The sequence below is a fragment of the Portunus trituberculatus genome, chromosome 46 (genome assembly GCF_017591435.1).
Source record: "Portunus trituberculatus isolate SZX2019 chromosome 46, ASM1759143v1, whole genome shotgun sequence".
Taxonomy (NCBI): domain Eukaryota; kingdom Metazoa; phylum Arthropoda; class Malacostraca; order Decapoda; family Portunidae; genus Portunus; species Portunus trituberculatus.
Genome location: NC_059300.1, coordinates 25,507,057 through 25,530,478, shown reverse-complemented (window position 1 = coordinate 25,530,478; position 23,422 = coordinate 25,507,057). Strand labels below are relative to the sequence as shown.

At 40.9% G+C, this 23,422-nt stretch overlaps 1 protein-coding gene across 1 annotated transcript in view; it reads right to left on the bottom strand.

Moving 5' to 3' along the window:
• LOC123519786 overlaps positions 1-23,422 on the bottom strand; it is a 112,120-nt gene that overhangs the window by 69,194 nt on the left and 19,504 nt on the right. Inside the window, exons 2-4 of the mRNA XM_045281292.1 lie at positions 21,969-22,249; positions 20,036-20,164; positions 19,812-19,944 (exon numbers count right to left, since the gene is read on the bottom strand). Coding sequence (XP_045137227.1) covers positions 19,812-19,944; positions 20,036-20,164; positions 21,969-22,229 — 523 coding nt within the window. The 5' untranslated portion in view covers positions 22,230-22,249. The remainder of the gene's footprint in view (positions 1-19,811; positions 19,945-20,035; positions 20,165-21,968; positions 22,250-23,422) is intronic.

Genomic DNA, 23,422 nt, shown 5'->3' with positions numbered 1-23,422 from the left:
AACAGGATTGAGGGAGGAAACTAACAGGAACTGGCAGGATAGGAGGGATAAGGAAAATGACAGGATTAAGCCTTTACTGAATAAGATCTCAGTAGAGGAAGAGGGCCTATATGCTGAGGTAGAAAGTGTGAGATTGGGAGCTTTTGAGGAAGGCAAGAATAGACCATTAAAATTGAAATTAAAGTCTCAGGTGGCAACTGAGGCCTTGCTGAGGAGGGCTTGGAAACTTAAGGACACTGAGGAAACCAAAACAATTTACATAAGAAGAAATATGTCACAGGATGAATGAATGAAAATGAAAGAGCTTGTAACTGAAGTGAGAGAGAGGAATGACGAAAGAACAGAGGAGGAAAAGACCAAGTTTTTTTGGAGGATGAGAAATGGGAGGTTAAAGAAGTGGTGGATAAAACCAACGGAATAGACATTACATGGAAGAAACAGACTAGGAAAGGAATATAAGTGACTTACATGAATATAGATGGATTTTTGTCTAAGAGGCTAGAATGTATGGATTACCTAAGAAATAATGAACCGGACATAATGTGTGAGGTGGAAACAAAGCTAAGGCCCGAAATAAAGCTAGATTGGTTTGTTGTAAAACACTACAAAGTATGGAGAAATGACAGAAAAAATAAAGGTGGTGGTGGTATAATAGTTCTTACTAAGGAAGATCTGATGGTGAAGGAGGTGAACTATAGTAAGAGAAATGAGGAAGTGATAAGTATGCTTATAACAGATGGTAAGAGGGACATTAATATTATAACAGTATACATACCACCCAGAATCAATGCTTGGGAATATGAACAGTACCAAATGGGGATGAGAAATACTCTAGACAGAATGAAGCAAGAACTCATCAGAAAGGATAGTGATGATAGTCGGAGACTTTAATTGTAAAGAAATAGTGTGGGAGGACTATGAAGTGGTGAACAGTGGTGAGTGGGCAGAGCAATTGTTAAAGGTAGCAACAAATAACTTGATGACACAGTGGGTGAGATCACCAACAAAGTGCAGGGGACAAGATGTTGCAGCAAGGTTAGATTTGATATTTACCAGGGGCATCTCTCTAAAAGAGGAAATTGAACATGAATATCCCTTGGGGAAAAGCGATCATGATGTCCTAAGCTTTGAGCTGGATACGGAATTAAGCATGAATAAGATTGTGGAATGTAGGGAGGAAAAATTAAATTATATTAGGGCAAATTATAACCACATATAAGGGAGTTCTTTAATGAAATTGACTGGTCCGTGGTATACCAGAAAAGGGATATATATGCAATTGAAATAGGATAAATTTATGGATTTTTATAACTCTGCTGTGAAAAAGTTTGTGCCATATCACAGAAAGAGGACTTTAAATAATAAACAGTGGTTTAATAGCAATTGTGAAGAAGCAAAAAAGAACAAAGAAAAGGCATGGAAGAAACTTAAGAAAAACAGTGATGTATTATCAAGAGAAGTTTACAAAACAGCAAGGAATAGATATGTTGAAGTAAGGAGAACAGCACAAAAAGGAATATGAACAGAGGGTGGTGGAAAACTGTGATAGTGACCCTAAAATGTTTTACAAATTCATAAATGGAAAACCAAATATAAGGGAGGCAATAGAAAAGGTAAAAAATGGGGAAGAAGTATATGAGGATGCTAGAGATATAGCTGAAATTTTGAATGACAACTTTTGCAGTGTTTACAAAGGAGGAGCATTTTATAGGAGAAAGGCCTACGGAAATAAAGCAAATACAGGACATCATGGTTACTAAGGAAGATGTAAGGAAAATTATAAGAAATTTGAATATTAATAAATCAATGGGGCCTGATGGCATATCTGGGAGGTTGCTAAAAGAATGTAAGGATCAATTTTTGAACCCCATATTTGATATTGTGGAAACCTCCATACGAACAGGAATAGTCCCGAAAGAGTGGAAAACAGCTGACATTGTGCCTATATATAAGAATGGTAGTAGAATGGAACCGCTAAATTATAGACCAGTAGCGTTGACTAGTATATTGTGCAAGGTATGTGAAGAAGTAATTAAAGCTAAATGGAGTGAGAACAGGCAACCCCCATTTAACGAAGGGGTTACGTTCCTAAAAACACTTCGTTAAGCAAAATTTCATTAAGTGAACCAATTATAACAAGTTTAACCCCTGACTTGAACTTCCACTGAGAGTAAACAAAGCGAGAGTGCATCATAGTACAGTGAAAGGTTTAATAAAAGTAAAAATTATGAAGTTTAACATTTAGGCAGTTAAATTTAATTTAAGTCATTATAATATACACTAATGTATGTATGTACGTAGCATTATAATGTTGATGATCTTAAATTTATGAAGGGAGGGAGAGTGAAACGGGAAAGACACTAACCGGCAACCTGTGGAATGTAAACAAAGGGCACATCATTGTACCGCATACAAAACTTATGTACCACATTTCCACAAGGCTTTCTATTTTATCCATTGTAGAGTCATGAGTTCAGGTGGTTCTTTTAGCTTGCAAGGAACATACAGTCTCACCAGCCTTCTTAATAGTCTGCTGACTTGAAAATAGTAGAGACAGTAGATGGAGTCAAAATGATGGCCAGCAATGATATAGTTTTCTCGCCTCTCTCGTGTCTGTGAATGATACCCAGCTTCACTTCGAGAGTAAGAGACTTTCTGGTCTTCTTAGGAATGCTAGGCCACATTGCAGGGCGTTTTGGTGGTAAACTGAGCGAGTGAAGACGAGCTGCTGCTGACGCTGTTACGGGAGTGAGTGGTGCGTGTTGTCCACGAGAGGCTTGATCTTGATCTTGATTCTACAGGTGTCCCAGGATTTCTCCTGAGGCAGGCCTTAGTATTTGCGGCTGCTAGTGTATTCAAAAGCTTGTTGGCTTGCGTGATACGGCGGGGCTTTCAAACTTGGAAAAAATTACCTGGATAAAACTTCGTTAAAGCGAGTTTGGTATTCGTTAAATGAGCAGATGATAGTAAAATGAAACCTTCGTTGCAGCGAAATTTTGTTGTGTCAACCTTCGTTAAACGGGGGTTGCCTGTATCTAGAAAGTGAAAACATTGAGTGAAACACAGTTTGGTTTCAGAAAAGGAAGATCGTGTGTATCCAATTTATTATGTTTTTATTCAAGAGTGACTGACATACTACAACATAGAGATGGATGGGTGGATGCTATCTACCTGGACTTGAGAAAGGCCTTTAATAAAGTACCACACAATAGACTGATGTGGAAACTAAAGAAGATTGGAGGAGTAAATGATAAACTAGTAAAATGGATGGAAAATTACTTAGTGGGAAGAGAAATGAGAACAGTGGTGAAAGGAAGGAAGTCCGAGAGGAAGAAGGTAACCAGTGGAGTTCCACAAGGGTCAGTGCTTGGTCCCATCATGTTTTTTATTTATGTTAATGATATGCCAGTAGGAATTGACAGTTACATGAATATGTTCACGGACAATACTAAAATTATGAGGAGAGTAAAGAATGTGGAAGATTGTAACAAGTTACAGGAAGATCTTGATAAAATATATGAGTGGAGTAAAGAGTGGCAGATGGAATTTAATATAGACAAGAGCCATGTTATGAAAATGGGAAGAAGTAGATACAGACCAAACAGGGATTACAGGCTGGGTGATGAGAAAATTAGAGAGACCAATGAGGAGAAAGACTTGGGAGTAACCGTGCAAAACACTTTGTCACCGGAGAAACACATTAACAAGATTTTTGGAAAACATACAACATGCTTCAAAATATTGGCCTTGCATTCCACTACCTAGATGAAGGAATGATGAAGATATTATGTACCTTAATAAGACCCCAGTTAGAATATGCAGCTTGTGTCTGGTCACCGCATGTGAAGAAAAATGTGAAGAAGGTGGAAAGGGTACAGAGGCTGGCAACAAGGATGGTACCAGGACTCAGGGAGTTAGACTATGAGGAAAGACTGAGGAAACTGGAGCTGACTACATTAGAAGAGAGAAGAACAAGAGAAGACATGATAATTAAGTATAAATTGGTGAACAAGATTGACATATTGGACAGAGAGTTGATAAAGGTGACCACAAGTAATCATCTACAGGGCATGGAAAAAAATTTAATAAAAGACATCTGTCTAAATGACGTGAGAAAATACAGTTTCCCGCATCGTAGTATTGATAAGTGGAATAAACTGAGCAGTGATGTTGTTGATGCAGTGTGTGTCAATCAGATGAAAGAGAGATATGACAAGAGTGGACAAGGAGACAGGAGACAGAGAGCTTAGCTCGGGCCCTGTAATACACAAATAGGTAAATAGGTAAATACATCAGACGCGGTCGAGGAAGGACGCACTGGTGCTGTTCAGACAATCAGCTGATCTTCACTACATACCTGTTGTACAGTATTTACTGTGGCCTGGGCAAGTAGTGTGGACTTGTTTTTCATGAAATCAATTATTAAAGAATCATGAGTAAAAAAGAGATTCCATCAAAATGCAGACATGAGACTAGGGAAAGAATGAAAGCTGATGATGACTATGCTGGTGAGGGAGAGAGCGCATTCGAAGGTTTCGATGCAGCGAATACTTCACTACTTAAACTAGATAAATTGATAAAGGAGAGTATGGAAATGAAAGAGAGTGAAGAACAGGAAAAAGAGTTTATAAAACTGAAAGGATAAAAAAAAGTGGAAGAAAACAAGATTATTTGAAGGATAGGGAGATGAGAACTGTGATCAGAGATAGATACTCATCTTGGAGTAAGTAACTATAGTGGAGTGCCACAAGGATCAGTGTTAATCCCCATTATGTTTCAGATTTATGTAAACGACATTCACATTGGGATAAACAATTATATAAATTTATTCGCTGATGATGCAAAGCTGCTTAGAGTTATCAAAACCAGAGGGGACTGTCTGCTGTTCCAGGAAGATATAAACAAGATCTATGAGTGGAGCAGGAAGTGGAAATTGGAGTTTAATGCCAAGAAATGTCCCATAATGGAACTAGGAAAGAGTAAGAGAAGACTGGTATGGAACTATTTGATGGGAGAGGAACAAATAATGAAGACTAAAGATCTGGGAATAATCACACAGGAAAATCTGAGCCCTGAAAAACACATAAGCAAGATATTTGGACTATCAATAAGATGTTTCATTACATGGATAAAGATATGATGAAAAAAATTTAAAAAATAATCACAAGCATGATACGCCCAAGGCTGGAATATGCAGCAGTGATATGGTCTAAAAAGGATATAAGAAAATTGGAAAGGATACAGAAGATTGCTACAAAGATGGTGCCGGAATTAAAGTACCTCACAAATGAAGAACGACTGAAGGAAATAGGACTGCCAACCTTACAAGATAGAAGAGAACATGGTGTGTGGAGTGTTCTCAGTCCTACCTGAAGATCGGTCTATGAGCTCTGAGCTTGCTCCATAATGCAGAAGGCTGGCTGGGTGATCAGCAGACAACCGTGGTGAATTACACACACCTGCACACACGCACGTACACACATCACTACCCCACCTTACTCTGACAGTCAACCCTGACTGTTACACACCAATTCCCACTGCAAAATAAAAAGGGAACACTACTATCAAATTCAAATGTAAAAATGAACAAATCAATCCTCATTCAACGAATCTGACAGGTCACAGTAGTCCTGTTTTATTTTTTCAGGTGCGGACTAGATTTTTCAGGCACGCTTTAATAGTTTTGGATATGGTACCAGAGGTGTGGAGGTGTGGTATCGGACCAGGGTAAAAAATTTCAGGTGCAGAAGTACAGGTACAGACTATCTGCGTTTCGAGGTCTGGAGGAGCGGTACCGGACTACCCGATATCCAGTAACGCACCCACCTCTGGTAAAAAGAATATTTTGCATCAAATGGATATCGGCTAGCATTATTTGAGAAGCATGTGAAACAGTTTTTGTGTAATAAATTTAGCAATAAGGAAAAGAGAACTGAGGACAGGCAGTCAGTATCTTAAAACTACCTTTCCTGGTCATATCAGCTATCATGTTGGGAAAGTATTAACAGCTCTGTTACATAAACATGTTCCAGATTTAACCTTTAGATTTATTTTTGTTATACAAATACTATTGGATCTTTGTTTAGCCATAAGGATAGGCTACCTGATCCCTTAAGCTCTAACATAGTACAGTGGAGACTCAATACTCAAATTTTTCAATACTCGAATGTAAAAGTTCAATTTAATACTCAAAAAAATACCTGATAGTCGAATGTCCACACACATGGTTGTAAACAAAGGCTCCCTGGCCTCTCCCTCCCCTCTCCGCCAGTTGTTCTGCCGCGGTCTTCAAAATAACATTCTTGTGTGTTCTGTCTGTAGTTTTGCATTTATAAACTTACATTAACACCAAAGGCTTATCAATGGTGAAAATATCTATTAATCGAACAGCCGCACACATGGTTGTAAACAACGCTCTGTCCTTTCCGTCCCCGTTGTCGCCATTGTCCTATTCTGATACCGGCATTACCAGCAATACCATTTTTCCGGTATACTAGGTACTGGTGTGCATCCCTAGTCCTGCCGCAGTCTTAAGAAAACAACATTCTCATGCATTCTGTCAGTAGTTGTTCATTTAGAAACTTATAATGGCACCAAAGAGTCTTATTAACGGTGAAAATAAGGAGTCCAATGAGAGTGCAAGTGTCAGTGAGCAATAGCCCTCCACTAGTGGGTTCCCAGGAATCACACCAGGAGAAGAGTTACAAAGATGTTTTCATGGATGGTAACTTGTCCTCTGATGACCTTCCTCCTCCTCCCCACCCTTCTCCCGTCGTCTTCTACATTATCCATTACCAGCCTTCACTTACAGTATGTACAAATCAAAATAAAAAAATAAAAAATTTAAATATTGATTTTTTTTAAACTTGAGATTTTGCTAAGATTAGAATAAATTACCTGATATATAGGTATCGATTGTTAAACTTTTGATACTCGAACAGCCATTTGGAACAAATTAAGTTTGAATATTAAATCTCCACTACATATAAATTTTGTGGTCCCAGTTGTAAAACAGGGTAAATCAGCTCAACAAGCCAAAACTTGAAATTATATATGTATGAGAACAAGGGTATCTCCTTTAGAACAGGCAAACAAATTTCCAATCCAGGCTTCTCTGTCATAAGAAACTGCGCAAGAGAGCTAGATCATGATTTTAGGGAACAAGATTTCAAAATTTTGTATAAAGCCAAGACATTATCTGAATTAAGAATTGCTGAATCATGCTTAATCTTAATAAGTAAGAATCATCCATCCAACAAACTGTTATTCCATAGTTTCATACACACATCACATCCTTTTGTTGTTTTCTTTTTCAGATTCTCTGGTCTTTATTTTTTCTTAACTAATGTTTTTTACAATTTTTATAGCTTTTTATAAAGAACCCCTTGTTTTTTACTTTGTATAAATGACTTGTGAATTAAAATTTACTTTTATTAGAATTGTGTGGATCAGGCATGTGATAGGTGACAGTGCTAGGACTAGGATACATAAGAGATTTCATTGTTCAGGACCTCTTGTCCCAGAGATCTTTGGAGGATATACACATTTTCCTCACTCACTCCCTGCACGTGTTTCAGTGTCTGAAGGTGGGATTAGGTTTGTACTAAAACATCACAAGATTTCAAATTGTAGAAATGGCAATTTTACTGCGGCTTTTCTTTAACCTATATATATATATATATGTGTGTGTGTGTGTATATATATCTATATATATATATATATATATATATATATATATATATATATATATATATATATATATATATACAGTAAGGTCTCGGTTTACGTCAGAGTTACGTTCCTGAAACATGACATAAGTCAATTTTGTACGTAACTCGAGTTTCCGTACACTTCAAAGCATATTATCGAGTTTTCAACCAATCATTGTTTATGGTCATTCAGGTAAGTTAAAGGTTATATTGTTACTCGTATATTATTTACAACTATGTAGGAATATGAAACACAAGTTTGTTTTTGTTGTTGATTAGGGCCACGAACGCGAAGTACTGCAGGTTGCCGAGAGGGGTGGACGCCTGAGGCCGCCAGGAGGGTGGGCAGGTCAAATGTTGTGACGCCCACAGGGCAGACAGCTGGGAGCGTAGTGCAGTGCGGTGGGAGTAGAAGCGTGGGCAGCGGGGCAGGAAATGCAATAGGAAAGGGCAATAGGGATCAGCAGACAGACGCAGACGGTGCAAGTAAGCTGTGAGTGCCGTATGGCCCAGGCGAAGGCTCCGGAGTTGTTATTGTGTTATTGTGCGAGCCCTCAAGGTCGTCAACCTCCCAGTTGTCATGGTAACGGGCATCCCATTTTCTTCTTCCCTCCCTCACACACAGCTGCTGCCTCCCTTCTCATGTCTTTTAACTATGTCCTCTTTTTCTTGTAGCATAATGGTTTTCCTTTTCTTAGCATCACTGCTGTCACTAAGAAGTTTTCTCTTTGGTGCCATTGAGCAAGATACTAAGAACTTAAGTCAGTAAACACAGAAGTAGGATAACACTCTTGCCAGGGGCGATGGTGTGGTGGAACTGAGGCAGGGTGTTATTGTATTCAAGCGTGAGGCGGGCGGTGTGGCGGGCAACCACCAACAATAACAATAAATCCCGCACTTTACGATTTATAAATTTTCAATTTTTTTAATCTTAAATTGCCTTATAGTGGACTGACGTAACTACGAGTTTGACGTAACTCGAGACCGACGTAACCCGGAACTTTACTGTATAAATACTGTTGACCCTCTCTTACTCAGACTAATAGGGGTACAGGTAACTCTCGATTTACGTGTGTTTGATTTACGCATTTTTGTTATAATGTGACCGAAAAAATATTATAATTAATTTAATTTGCGCGATCGGTTTGCTTATACGCGATTTGGCCCAACTGCATTTTCAAACTGAGCGCCAGACACAATTTCAAACTGCGTGCCAGACAGTTCCGCAGCTGGCTGATAGGTGGGAGCTCCGTGACCGGATCCAAGAAGCAGGTTGTTGTCTATGTTGGTACAGACACCTCCTTAGCAACCTCCTGCTCACATACCAACCTTCGTAAAATAGCATCCACAAAGATTCGTTGCTGTTGGCGGGTGAAGGTTAGTAGCCCACCTAAAAGTGCTCATTGGCTGCCAGGAGCTGGATCCAAGAAACTTTAACAATGTCAGAGCAACCTCCTGCCGCGAAATGGCATCCATGAACATTTGGAGGGACAGTAACGAGGTTGCTATGAGGTTGCTCTCAGGTTGCTAAGAGCAACCACCTCTAGAGGTAGTGTTACTGTCTTATATATGCATTTATATTCACAAAAAACATTTCTATTAGCTTTTTACAAACCTTGCCCCCAAGAAAGGATTGTTTTGTAATGCATAAGGTGAAATCTTACATGGAATACCATAAAATAAAGCAGAGATGAGATCAGCCATAGACGAGGCGGACGCGGCGACTTGGTCGCTTCTTCTTCTTGTGACCCTTTTAGCTTGCGTGTGGCTTTCACCACAATATTTTATGTTTCCACTCCTCTAATGCCTGCTATAATGGATATCATATCTTAATACAGTAAGGTCTCGGTTTACGCCAGTTACATTCCAGAAACATGACGTGAGTCGATTTTGTACGTAACTCGAGTTTCCGTACATTTCAAAGCATATTATCGAGTTTTCAACCAATCATTGTTTAAGGTCATTCAGGTAAGTTAAAGGTTATATTGTTATATTATTAACAACTATGTAGGAATATGAAACACAAGCTTGTTTTTGTTGTTGATTAGGGCCACGAACGCGAAGGACTGCAGGTTGCTGAGAGGGGTGGACGCCTGAGGCCGCTAGGAGGGTGGGCAGGTCGAATGTTGTGATGCCCACAGGGCAGACAGCTGGGAGCGTAGTGCAGTGCGGTGGGAGTAGAAGAGTGGGCAGCGGGGCAGGAAATGCAATAGGAAAGATCAATAGGGATCAGCAGACAGGCGCAGACAGTGCAAGTCAGCTGCGAGTGTCGTGTGGCCCAGGCGAAGGCCCCAGAGTTGTTATTGTTGTGATAGGTGCATGAGCCCTCAAGGTCGTCAACCTCCCCGTTGTCATGGTAACGGGCTTCCCATTTTCTTCTTCCCTCCCTCACACACAACTGTTGCCTCCCTTCTCATGTCTTTTAATTATGTCCTCTTGTTCTTGTAGCATAATGGTTTACCTTTTCTTAGCATCACTGCTGTCACTAAGAAGTTTTCTCTTTGGTGCCATTGAGTAAGATACTAAGAACTTGAGTCAATAAATGTAGAAGTAGGATAACACTCTTGCCAGGGGCGATGGTGTGGTGAAACTGAGGCAGGGTGTTATTGTATTCAAGCGTGAGGCGGGCAGTGTGGCGGGCAACCACCAACAATAACAATAAATCCCGCACTTTACGATTTATAAATTTTCAATTTTTTTAATCTTAAATTGCCTTATAGTGGACTGACGTAACTACGAGTTTGACGTAACTCGAGACCGACGTAACCCGGGACTTTACTGTATTCATATATGCTAATGCCATGAGGATAACCTCGACTTCATGGCACTGAGTGATAGTGAATTACTAATGAAATACTGCGGTTTGTAAAAAGCTAATAGAAACGTTGTTTTGTGAACATAAATGCATATATAAGACAGTAACACCACCTCGAGAGGTGGTGTTCCCAGCAACCCGAGAGCAACCTCATAGCAACCTTGTTACTGTCCCTCCAAGCGTTCATTTCGAGGCAGGAGGTTGCTCTGACGTTGTTAAAGAATCTTGGATCCAGCTCCCGCTCTTCTCATGCCTCATTTGCAGTCTGCCAGCACTGAGTAAAGACAGAATCTCTTCAATCTGCCTATAATTCACCAAGATGGCCCCAAAATGTCCTTTATCTTCTGCATGTGGGTTTATTTTTGATAAGTGGATTTTTGACAAGTGATAAAGCTCAGAGGAAGAGTGACTGACTGTGGTGTGAGTGGTGAAGGCAGTGATACAGTGAGTGTTTTGTTTACATATTCTTTGTTTTGTTGTTTTCTCTTATTATTTTTTGCTTTCTCTTATTATTTCTTGGTTTTCCCTTTATTTTAAAGACTTCTAGCATTTAGAATGGTAAATAATAAAAACATGTTAATTTAGCCAAATAAGTAGAGTATTTTGTACAATTTTTTTTGGACCACATCTGCATCCCCCCTATTATCTATTGTTTCTTGTGAGAATTACATGATTGTTTTATGTGAATTTTGATATACGTGATGCCTCTTGTGTGTGTGTGTATATATGTGTGTGTGTATATATATATATATATATATATATATATATATATATATATATATATATATATATATATATATATATATATACACAGGCAACCCCCGTTTAACGAAGGGGTTACGTTCCTAAAAAAACACCTCGTTAAGCGAAACTTCGTTAAGCGAACCGATTATAACAAGTATAACCCCTGATTTGAACTTCCATTGAGAGTAAGCAAAGTGAGAGTGCATCATAGTACAGTAAAAGGTTTAATGAAAGTAAAAATTATGAAGTTAAACATTTAGGTAGTTTCATTTAAGTCATTATAATGTACACTAATGTATGTATGTACGTAACTTTATAATGTTGATCTTAACTTTATGAAGGGAGGAAGAGTGAAACGGGAAAGACACTAACCGGCAACCTGTGGAATGTAAACAAAGTGCGCATCATGGTACTGCATACAAAACTTATGTACCACATTTCCACAAGGCTTTCCATTTTATCCATTGTAGAGTCACGAGTTCAGGTGGTTCTTTTAGCTTGCAAGGAAGATGAGGTCTCACTAGCCTTCTTAATAGAGTATCTTGACTTGAAAATAGTAGACAGTAGATGGAGTCAAGCCATGGTGAGAAGCAATGTTATTAGTTTTCTGGTCTCTCTCTTGTCTGTGAATAATACCCAGCTTCACTTCGAGAATAAGACACTTCCTGGTCTTCTTAGGAATGTTAGGCCACATTGCAGGGTGTTTTGTTGGTAAGTTGAACTAAGGAAGATGAGCTGCTGGTGGCGCTGTTATGTTTTGACTGGGCAGTGAGTGGTGCGTGTGATCTTGATGCTACAGGTGACACAGAATTTCTTCTGAGTCAGGCCTTTGTATCGGCAGAGCCTGTGTTGTCCACGAGAGGCTTGATCTTGATCTTTATTCTACAGGTGTCTCAGGATTTCTCCTGAGGCAGGCCTTAGTACCAGCAGCTCCTGATGTATTCAAAAGCCTGTCAGCTTGCATGATACAGTGGGGCTTTCAAATTTGGAAAAAAATTACCTGGATAAAACTTCGTTAAAGTGAGTTTGGTGTTCGTTAAACGAGCAGATGGTATTAAAATGAAACCTTCATTATAGCGAAATTTCGTTGTGTGAACCTTTGTTAAACGGGGGTTGCCTGTATATATATATATATATATATATATATATATATATATATATATATATATATATATATATATATATATATAGTAATACCTCGAGATACGATCGCCTCAACATACAATTTTTTTTACATACAACGAAAAATTTCATATAATTTATGTCTTGAAATACGACGATATCTTTAAGATACAAATAGCCATCAGTAGGTGGCGCAGCGATCGCTCAGCTACCCGCGTCCACTCGAACATTCAGCCCGCGTTGTGTATTGTTGTTCATCCTTTGTGCAAGTATGTGTCTGTACTACTCGGCAGTGTGTATTTTTTCTTAAGTTTTGTGAACTCAAGACCAAGATCATGGCTCCCAAAAGTAAAAGTTTGGCGAGAAACACAAAATAGTTTGTATTCACATCCTGATTACACTTAGAAATTCAATAAACGAGTGAGTACAAATGGTGTTCTGCCCACAAGCAACTTTTCCTCTTTGCAATGCAAAAAAAACAGAAGTCTCTAGATGTCATAGTTACCAAAATATCACAGGTTGAATGAGGTAGTATTAGTTTAAGTGGCCTTGCATTCGATCGGATTCAGCGGCCTTGGCTAGAGCGAGAGAAAACAGGCCCTTTGTATCCTCTCTCTCTCTCCTGTCACCTGTTCTGATACCACTCTCATTCAAAAGTTGTCTCCCCATAACATGGTGAGAGACACGAGATATAGAAGTAAGGTGCACAGGAGAGGTGGCGGAATCAGACACAGTGAAATTACTGTCACTCCTACCATTCATCATTGGTGACACAGTGACGTAGAGCATATGTTTACTCCTGATGAATGTTGCCAGCTCACAAGCAAAGAAAACCAGAAGAAAATAACCAAAATATAGCCGTAGAAAGCCTAAACGTCTATTGACATGCTCCGAGTCTAGCGTGATGAATGTCTATAGATGTGTCCCGAGTTTTGTGGCTTATGTTGTTATTTTGGGCAATATAATTAATCTGTATCATGCATACAATAAACATTATATTTATCTTGTATTAAATCCATATTTGGTTGGTATTTAAATTCATATCACAAGAATGAATTAATTCTATTTCCATTGATTTCTATGGGAAAAATTGATCTGATATACAATTTTTTTTATATACAATGATCATCACGGAACGAATTAAAATCGTATGTCAAGGTACCACTGTACCCTCCTCACACCTATAATATTCTACCAACTTGTTGCCAGTGGTGTTTATTTATGAGGACCAACCAACCAAAAGTGCAAATTTCTTTGAAATCACCCCAAAAAATGTGCTATACCCCCTTGATATATAAATATATATATATATATATATATATATATATATATATATATATATATATATATATATATATATATATGGCATTACCGTTGGCAATGATGGAAAGGACAGCTGTCACTTTGCCCTAAGGTGTGACAACCAGCTGTCTTCCTACCCCAAGCAGGGCAATGGTAGTGATGGGAAGGACAGCTGTCACTATGCCCCAAGGCGTGACAACCAGCTGTCTTCCCACCCCATGGAGGGTGATGGTAATGATGGGAGGGACAGCTGTCACCATGCCCTAAGGTGGGACAGCCAGTTTTTGTCCCTCACCAGGGAAGTCAACCAAGGTTCTTATAATGGAGATTCCATTGAACCCCTCCCTGGCCCTTCAAGAGCTGGGTTGACTAATGCTTTTCTTCCCACACAAGATTTGTGCACTGGTGCCATTCCTATGGTGGGTCTGCAGACCAACCAACCTCATGACCAGACTGTTGAGGTTAGTTTGGCCTCATCTACCAGAAATACTCACCATACCCTCCCTTGCAGTGGTGTTTTTCAGTGGGACCATTCACTTTCCCAAGAGAAGTCTGATGAGGTGAGCCATTTTATTTCCATTCCTGGTTGCAGCAATCTGGTTCCAGGATCCTCAGCTTCCAGACTGGTTGAACATCCCCAGTCCTCTTATGAGGCAGATGAGGAAGATGGTGTCTACTCCTCAGGTGGGTGATCCTCCTTTTCTACAACTTATAGATAGAGTGAGGAGTTTTCACCTCCTTCCTCATCGATTCTCACGGGGGTTGAGCGAGCTCAAGGATCAGTTGAGACTCGCCGTCCCTCCTTGGCTATCCCTCGATCTCTTTTGGCCCAGGGTATTCGGGAGGAAGCCCAAGGTAAGACTCTGAAAGATCCTAGACCTAATCTATCTCCTTTCCAGTTACCCAGAATTTGGAAGGGTGCCAGTGAAATTTATTTACCGAAGGGGCCTCTCGGGTCCCTCCTCCGGTTAATGAGGAGTTGGGTGGTCTTAGACAGGGGGGAAACAAGATGGTGTCAGTTTCCATCCATGTCTTGGCTCAGATGGAATCAGTGTGTGGTTCCATGACCGACATCGTCTCTTGGATAGACCAGGTGTTGGCCACTTGGGCTGGAGACTCTTCAGGCACTCAGCAGGAAGTGTTGGCCTTTTTATTCTCTCTGGCCAGGGCCAACAGATTTTCTTTGCCCTGCAGAAGAACTACATTGTTGGCTTCATATGTTACGGAGAAAGGCGACTGTGGATGCCTTGCCTGGTTCCTTTTCTGATGCGGATAAACACCAGCTTATGTCTTCTCCTTTTTCTGATTTTCTCTTTGACCCATCTGTGGTGGCCAAGGTGCAGAACACGGAACACTTGGCTTCCCAACAGCGTGCTATCTCTTCTCTGGTTAGGAGCTTGACCTCTTCAGTTAGGGGATCAGCCGGGACACCCCATGGAAACAGGGTAAGAGGGCAGGTGAGGAGAGGGTCCCTTCTTAGACCCTTTCCATCAGCTCCTGTTACCAGATCCTCCCCCACAGGGGGGTCCTTTCGCGCCCCAGGGGGCTCGCAGTGGAGGCTTCCGAGGCCAAGGCAGGTCGCGCTAGGGAAAACTTTGGCTCTCCGGTTCCTGTGGTTGCTTGCCTGCAGCATCACTGGAGAGTGCAGATGGAGGTAGGGGCAGGGGAGTGGGTAGTGAAGACCCTGCGTTATGGGTATGTACTCCCTTTTCTTCGTCCCCCTCCATTGGCTTCCAGGTCCATAGAGTTTACCACCTATGTAGAGGGATCCGTTCATCATACGGCCCTAGACTTAGAGGTTCAGGATATGTTGGACAAAGGGGCCAAAGAGCTAGAAGGCTTTTATGCACGTCTGTTCCTGGTTCCGAAAGTAACAGGGGGTTGGAGACCAATGTTTGACCTTTCGGCCCTGAACAAGTTTTTAAGAGTCAGCCCCTTTCGAATGAAGACAGTGGCTTCAGTGTTGGAGTCCATGAAAGTGGAGGATTTGATGGTCTCTCTAGATCTGCGAGACGCATATTTCCAAATCACAATACATCCTCGTTCTCGCAAGTTCCTGCGGTTTGTTTGGCGGGACAGAGTCTTCCAATTCAGGGTTCTGTGTTTTGGCCTCTCCACTGCTCCTCAGGTTTTTATCAAAATCATGACTCCAGTGTCCGCATGGGCGCATCAACACGGGATTTTTCTCCTCCGCTTTCTGGACAACTGGCTGATCACGGGTTCGTCTCGACAGGAGTACACGAGTGCCATCCAAGCTATTTCCCATTTGTGCGATCGACTGGGTATTCAGGTCAATCTATCCAAGTCGGACCTGGTGCCCAGCCAGAGGAAGCAGTACCTGGGCATGGTACTGGACTCCATGAGGGCTCTGATTTTTCCTTCCCCAGAGCGGATCGGCCGGTTTCAGTCTGTGGCGCGGAGTTTCCTCGAGGACAAAGCTCCCCTAGTGTCGCTGTGGAGGTCACTCTTGGGTGACCTGGCATCCCTAGAGAGGCTGGTTCCAGGTGGCCGCCTTCGTTCCCGGTCCCTTCAGTGGTGCCTGAAGAGACACTGGAGAGCAGCTTCGGACCCACCCTGGTGGCGGGTTCCTCCATCTCCCCAATGCCTTGCAGACCTCTTCTGGTGGATGGAGCCAGCTCATCTTCTCCAAGGAGCCCCCTTTGTGATGCCACCTCCAGAGATGACTCTGTTATGCGATCGCTCTCTGCACAGGTTGGGTGCTAATGTGGGGAGTCCCATGTCTCAGGTCTCTGGTCTCTACAGAAGAACCTTCACATCAATCACCTGGAGATGTTGGCTGTCTTCCGGGCCCTTCAGGCCTTGCAGCGGGACTTGTCGGGCACAGTAGTGAATCTTATGTCAGACAATACTACGGTCATGGCTTACCTATGAAACTCAGGGGGTACTCAGTCCGAGTCTCCGTCTGTTCTGACAGGGGTCATTCTTCGGTGGTGCGAGGACAATCGGATATTGCTTCGCCCCAAGTTCATGCCAGGATGGCGCAACGCGGTGGCAGATGTCCTCAGCCGCAAGTGTGTGGGGTCGGAATGGACCCTACACCCAGTCATGTGCAAATGGGTCTTCCAGGCATGGGGTGCACCTCAGGTGGACCTGTTTGCTAGGGCTTTAAATCACCAGCTACCACTGTATGTGTCTCCACTTCCGGACCCGAACGCTTGGAAACAGGACGCGTTTGCCTTCCCCTGGGAGAGCTTGGATCTGTACGCCTTTCCCCCCTTCTCCCTGATTCGGCAGGTTCTGGTTCGGGTCAAAGAGACCTCGGGTGTCCGCGTGTCTCTAATCGCCCCTCGGTGGCCTCAGGCAGACTGGTTCCCTCTGCTGCTGAGTCTATTAGTAGATCACCCGAGAGTGTTGCCTCAGTGGGACTCGCTGTTACGTCAGCCTCATCGACACCTTTTTCACAAATCTCCAGCAACACTTCATCTTCACGCGTGGAGACTCTCCAGCGTCTCTTCCGAAAGAGAGGCTTTTCGCGAGAAGCTGCAGGGATCATGGCCTTGCCAGTCAGACGGTCTTCAGCCAGGGTGTACCAGGCGAAGTGGGCCATCTACTGTCGTTGGTGTGAGTCGAGGCACTGTCATCCTCTCTCGGCCTCTGTGATAGACTTGGCTGACTTTTTTCTTTTTCTTTGGGGCACAAAGCATTTATCCTTACCACCTATTAGGGGATACCACTCTGCTCTGGCCCCCATATTCCGACAGGCAGGCCTGGATATCTCTCAAAATATGGATTTGTCAGATTTGTTTCGGGGATTTGCCAAGTTGGCTCCTCCCCGCTCACCAGGCATTCCTGCGTGGGATTTATCTTTAGTTTTGAATTCTTTAACGAAGGCCCCCTATGAGCCCCTTCATTTAGCTTCATTGCGGGACGTGACACTGAAAGCTTCTTTTCTCTTAGCTTTGGCTTCTGCTCGTCGGGTTAGCGAACTCCATGGACTTTCAGCTACTCTAGGGGTTGGTCTTCGATGACTTTCTCTTTAGCCTCGGACTTTCTGGCTAAGAATCAAGTTCCAGGTGATGATTCTCAGTCCAAATTTTCTATTCTGGCCTTGGCTAGGTCTGTTGGGGATTCTGAGTGACCGGCTTTTATGCCCAGTTCAGACTGTCCGGGAGTACCTGCGGAGGACCAGGGACTGTCGTCCTAGGTGCTCACGCTTGTTTGTGACGGTTTCCGAACCTCGACGGGTGGTATATCCACACAATTTCTTTTTGGATATGTCAGGTTATCCAACGTGTGCATCAGGATGTTTCAGAGGAAGACATGCACTCGGTAAAAATCAATGCACATGAGGTTAGGGCAGTGGCTACAAGTGCCCTATTTAAGAAAATTAGGAGTATTCCGATTGTCCTCCGAGCAGGGACCTGGAAATGTAGTTCTACATTTGCTTCTTTTTATCTACAGGATATAACTCATAGATATCTAGATGCCTTTTCTTTGGGCCCTTTTGTGTCGGCTCTCAGGGTTATTGATTAAGGTTGATTGGGTTCAGGCTACATAATTTCTATGTACTTTAGTATGGGAGGCTTTGAGTTAGTTGCCCTTCCTGGTGGGATGTTGGATGGACTGCTTCTTTTCCCTGTTACTTCCCCTTGGACATGGATGCCAGTGCTACACTTTGTTTTTCAAATCTTTTCAGATTGGTTAAAGGAATGGTCATCCTCCCTCCTGTACTTGGGAATCAGTTTTCAAGCAATAATTAAAAATTATGGGTAATAATAGTATGTGTAGTAACAAATAGGATTTTTAAAGTAAAATCCATTTTTATCTACATACTTACCCATAATTATTAATTATAATTCATGTTCCCTTCCTCCCTCCCCTCTATTACCTTTTTAGAGTAGAAGCGTATGAACTGTGGGGGAAGGCTGGCTGGTACCGAGGGGTTATAGAAAACGGTCCATACACCTTTTCTTAGAGAACGGAAAGGAGAACTCAAGTTCTTTTCTTTCGTTGTTCTCTTGTAAGCTAATGGACATTATGTAACTTTGCTGTGGGGTGGGGGTTTAAGCAATAATTAATAATCATGGGTAAGTATGTAGATAAATATGGATTTTACTTTAAAAATCCTATATTATTATTGTCTCTTTGAAACCTTCAGATCCTAAATTACCAGATGGTGTAGTTTATTTTTTGATAATTAAATACCCTTCACACCAGGTGGCCATTTTTAAATGTCTTGTGCAGTTACATCATAGCATTACGCAAGCTCTACACAGTATGTGGTCAGGCGTCAAGGGGGGAGGTGCATCATTTAGCACTCTACTTTTCAGAAATAATGTCATTACAGGCATAAATTGATGAGAATTAGAATAAAAAAACTTCAAGAGAAGACAACAAGAAACAAACGTATCACTGTGAGACAGCTGTGGCTAACAGCTGGACCTTGAACCCTCGCCTCTCCTCTGTCACACGTGTTACCTCTCCCTCCAAAACCCTTGTATCAGCCCACACCTCACTGCCAAGCTTCTCCATCCTCTCTCTCTCTATATCATAAGACTGCTATGATCTTTTCAAACACTGTTTTTTCTCAGTTATACCTTCATCATGACAACTATACATCACATAATCTCACAGTAGCACTACTACAAAAGATAACTTTGAGACAGAGGTACAAAGCTGGAGCAGACGAGTAATTATTACTTCATAACATCATAGTCTCACTTCAACACACTAATAACGACTCAGAGAGTGTCCAGTTCAGTCATAAAACAGCAGATTGCTGTGATGCTGCTGATGGCTCCTTCCAAATCCTCATGTACGAGTGAATAATATTTTCTAGAGAAGCAGCGATCTGATGTATTATCATCCTACCATGCTCCAGAAAGTCAACATTGTATATACAATCATGAGTGAAAATTTTGTGTCAATCAGATGAATAAAAATAGCAAAACAAGGACGAAATTATGAAAAAACTTTAGGAGCGAATATCTTGAAAAATGATTTTTTACACTTCAAAAATTTTTCACAAAATCGGTATAAATTCTGATCAACTTTTGTTTGGTATCATTTTAAACTACAACTAAGATGTAATTTTTTGTTGGAATTAGATAATGCCAAAAGAAAATGAGATACAGAAAAGCATATATGAAATTACTTACTGCTAAGCGTTGCCAGCGGGGTGTATGCCATCTCCAATATGACCAAAGATGGGAGTTTTCCTAACTCCTGGAGGGAGGAGGCATCAAATTCAGGACTGTCACTCACTATCAACTCTTCCAATGATGAAAGATCCTGCAGATAGTAACATCTAATCATTAACTGTCCACGAGTAAAGACAACTTAACCAATTAATCTACAAAGCATAGTATGTTGATGTCAATACCTGAGTGTGGTTTGTGAAACGAGTGAGGTTCATCAGCTGAAGGGAGACAATCACAAAGTTGGTGTTGGAAGGCAGGGTAAAGTCGCCCTTCACCTGGGACACCCGCACCGCTACCTGCTGCCCTTTCACCTGAAGGAACATAAAAAATGTCAAGCTTAAGTTGGGTTCATAAATAACCAATCCCCTTTAACAGAGAAGTAAGACTTATCATCTAAATGGAGGAGCACAATAATAATAATAATAATAATAATAATAATAATAATAATAATAATAATAATAATAATAATAATAATAATAATAATAATAATAATAATAATAATAATAATAATAATAATAATAATAATAATAATAATAATAATAATAATGTTGCAGCAGCTGGAGGAGATATACTGACAACAAACATTGGCATTGCTGCAGACTGGCAATGTTGTATTTGCTGCCGGAGATGGCGTTGAATTGTAGATGGCTGGTCAGAGCAGGATTGGCCCAGACATGGGCCAATCAGCAGGGAATCCATGCTGACCTGCTGGGATGATGAGAGCTGATCATGATTAGTCTGCCCTGGGTCCACTTCTGTTAAGACACAAACTGCAGTCTGCACTCAGTTTGCCAGGTCTAGAAAGCATCCAACATCAAAAGAGAGAGATAGAGGTTCCAAGATGCTACTTCGCCCCATCTAACCATTCCCACCATCCATGCTCTCTCGCCACTCCCTGCCGTGTAAGCTGTCTTGCTGTGTCCACTACCGCCATGTGTATGTAGCCATGATTTGTACTCTTTTAAGTTGTTCTTTGTACCAGTAAACTAAAAACTTGTGCCTTGCCTGTCATTACCCTGCCTCTCTGTGTCTGTCTGAGTCATTGCCTGGTGTAACCAGTAAGTGAAAGGTGCTCATGAGTGTGCTGCCTCTCTTCTGTGTAGCCAGCAAGCCCATGTCTATGATCCTGGGTGAGTTACTGCATTTGTCCTGCCTCTTGTCTGTGGTGAGTGGTCGAGTTCCTGGTCAATGGGTGTGGTGGAAGCTGCAAGGGCGAGGGGGCAGTCGTAACAGTTGGTGTCAGAAGTTCGTAACAATAATAATAGATAATAATAATAATAATAAATAAAATAATGATAATTATAACAGTAAATAAGTCAATCAATTAATTAATAAATAAAATAAAAGAAGCTGCAATAAGCCATCTGGTCTTTAGGTGACAATCTTTATGCATAAAGGCCCATCCACACTTTTCATCATGTCTCCTTCTCATCACATCATATCACTGTTCCGTCAGAACTTCTTACATGTAATTCAATGGACTTGTTCACACAAAGTTTCATCACCTTCATGTCACCATTACATCACAGCACCATCACATAATGGATTCTTTCCAAGAATATTTTGAAGTGATATGACGGTGCTATTATGTACTAACCTAATGTAGAAATAAAAAAAATACTTGCCCTAAGCACACAGCCAATCTTCTTTAGAGGTAGTAATACTGCCTCCCAAAAAGTAGTGTTTTCTTAAAAAGATCTCTATCTATCCAATTCAACAAATAGTTGAATTCAAATCTTGACATTCTGAGGTACTGAGAAAAATTTACTTCATCATCTTCCAATTCCTTATACAGTCCAGTATTCATCTTCAATTTATTTTTTCCTGAAAGCTTATGTACCCATAACTGCTTCTTTTTATGGTTGAACTTTTCTTCTTCCAGTAGAAATGTAATTATTGCAAACCTCTTCAACTCAAACCTATGTTCCATCTTTACACAAAGAATGAGCCTAAAGAGCACCTGATGACAGAACACTAACAAAACGTGATGAGACAGGGTAACCCTGGACAGTGTGAATATATGGCATGGCTAAAGGAACAGTTATGGGTTGTGATGAAACAAAGACATAATAGAGCAATTGTGAATCAGCCTTAATAGGTTAAGGATATACTTGCCTTGGCATCCAGAGTTGGCCAGCTGTCATTGAAAGAAGTGGTGTTTTCCCATGTTAGCGAGGTCACCACCCTACCATTCAACAGATAACCCCCTCTCTCACAAGCCAGAGTAGTACCATCTTGATCACAAAGAAGTTTGACTTGTGTAGTCAATGCTGTGCCAGTCTGCATCCCTCCACTCATCATGGCATCATCACCTAATACTTCTGACGCAATGAAGAGCAGCATGAAGCAAACTACTGGCGACATTAACATCCCCATTCTTGACTTAAGGTGCTAACCTGCAAATTACAAAAAAAAAAAATAGAGATACTTAACACTGATGTGTAAGAATGAACTTACAAGCTCAGTGATGCCAACACATTACAAATCTTTCCCTTTTTTTATGTTTAATCAAAGGTGCATACTATATAAATATGTGGGGATAATTAAAATTTATAAGAATGAAACACCTAGTTAATATCAAGAATGTGTACAATAAGTTCTTGTTATACGGTATATATGCGTTCTCGAAAACCTTACCACAAATCGAAATTACCGTATACCGAACCTATTATAAACATGTAATAATAGGGGATGTGTTTCAGCACGTCGAAAGTCACCCCTACACACATGAAAATACATGAAAATAGTCATATAAACAAAAATGTAGTCCTGCACAAAAGAAATACAGAAAATTTTTTTATTTACCTTTCACTCGCCACGAATTCTATCAGATGATGTCCCTCCTGAGGCTAAGGGACAGTAGGGATTATAGCCCTTACTCATAATAATAAAAAAAAAAAAAAAAAAAAAAAAAAAAAAAAAAAAAACGCCGTAAGGACTTCACTTGTGTTCAGTGAGAAACGCGGGAAGAGACTGATGTGGAGTTGTGGACGTGGTGGCTGCGTGGCGTGGCGCAGTGGCGCTTATTGTAAACAAAACACAAGCGGATACCGTATCTGTAAATTTTTCTTACCGTAAATAGAATCGAGGGTAGTAATTACTGAACACTGTAACTGTGAATTTACCGGATAATGAAATACCGTATAAGGACTTACTGTACTAACAATTTGTAACAAATTCAAATTCAAATGGTTTAGTGACAAAAAATACATCAAAGGGAGCAGACAGCATGCTGTGACGCCCACCCAACTGACCTAGAGAAGCCTTACATAGGAAATTCTAAATCCTATTTGCAAAAAATGTGTACTTTTCAGGATGGTAGGGATCACATTGTCACTGATCATACAACAATCTTACTTAGCAACATCTATAATGTCTTGGATCCCAAATTCTTCTATTTTTGGACAGATAATCAGTGTTTGCAAGGAATGAGAACTATCCACGAGCATTACAAAGTTTACAGGAATATACCATCTCCACCATTAGTAAACTGCCAACAATACTTATAGCCTAACCTTAAATGCATAATTACATTATCCACTCTAGTGGATACTTTGCCATAGGATACA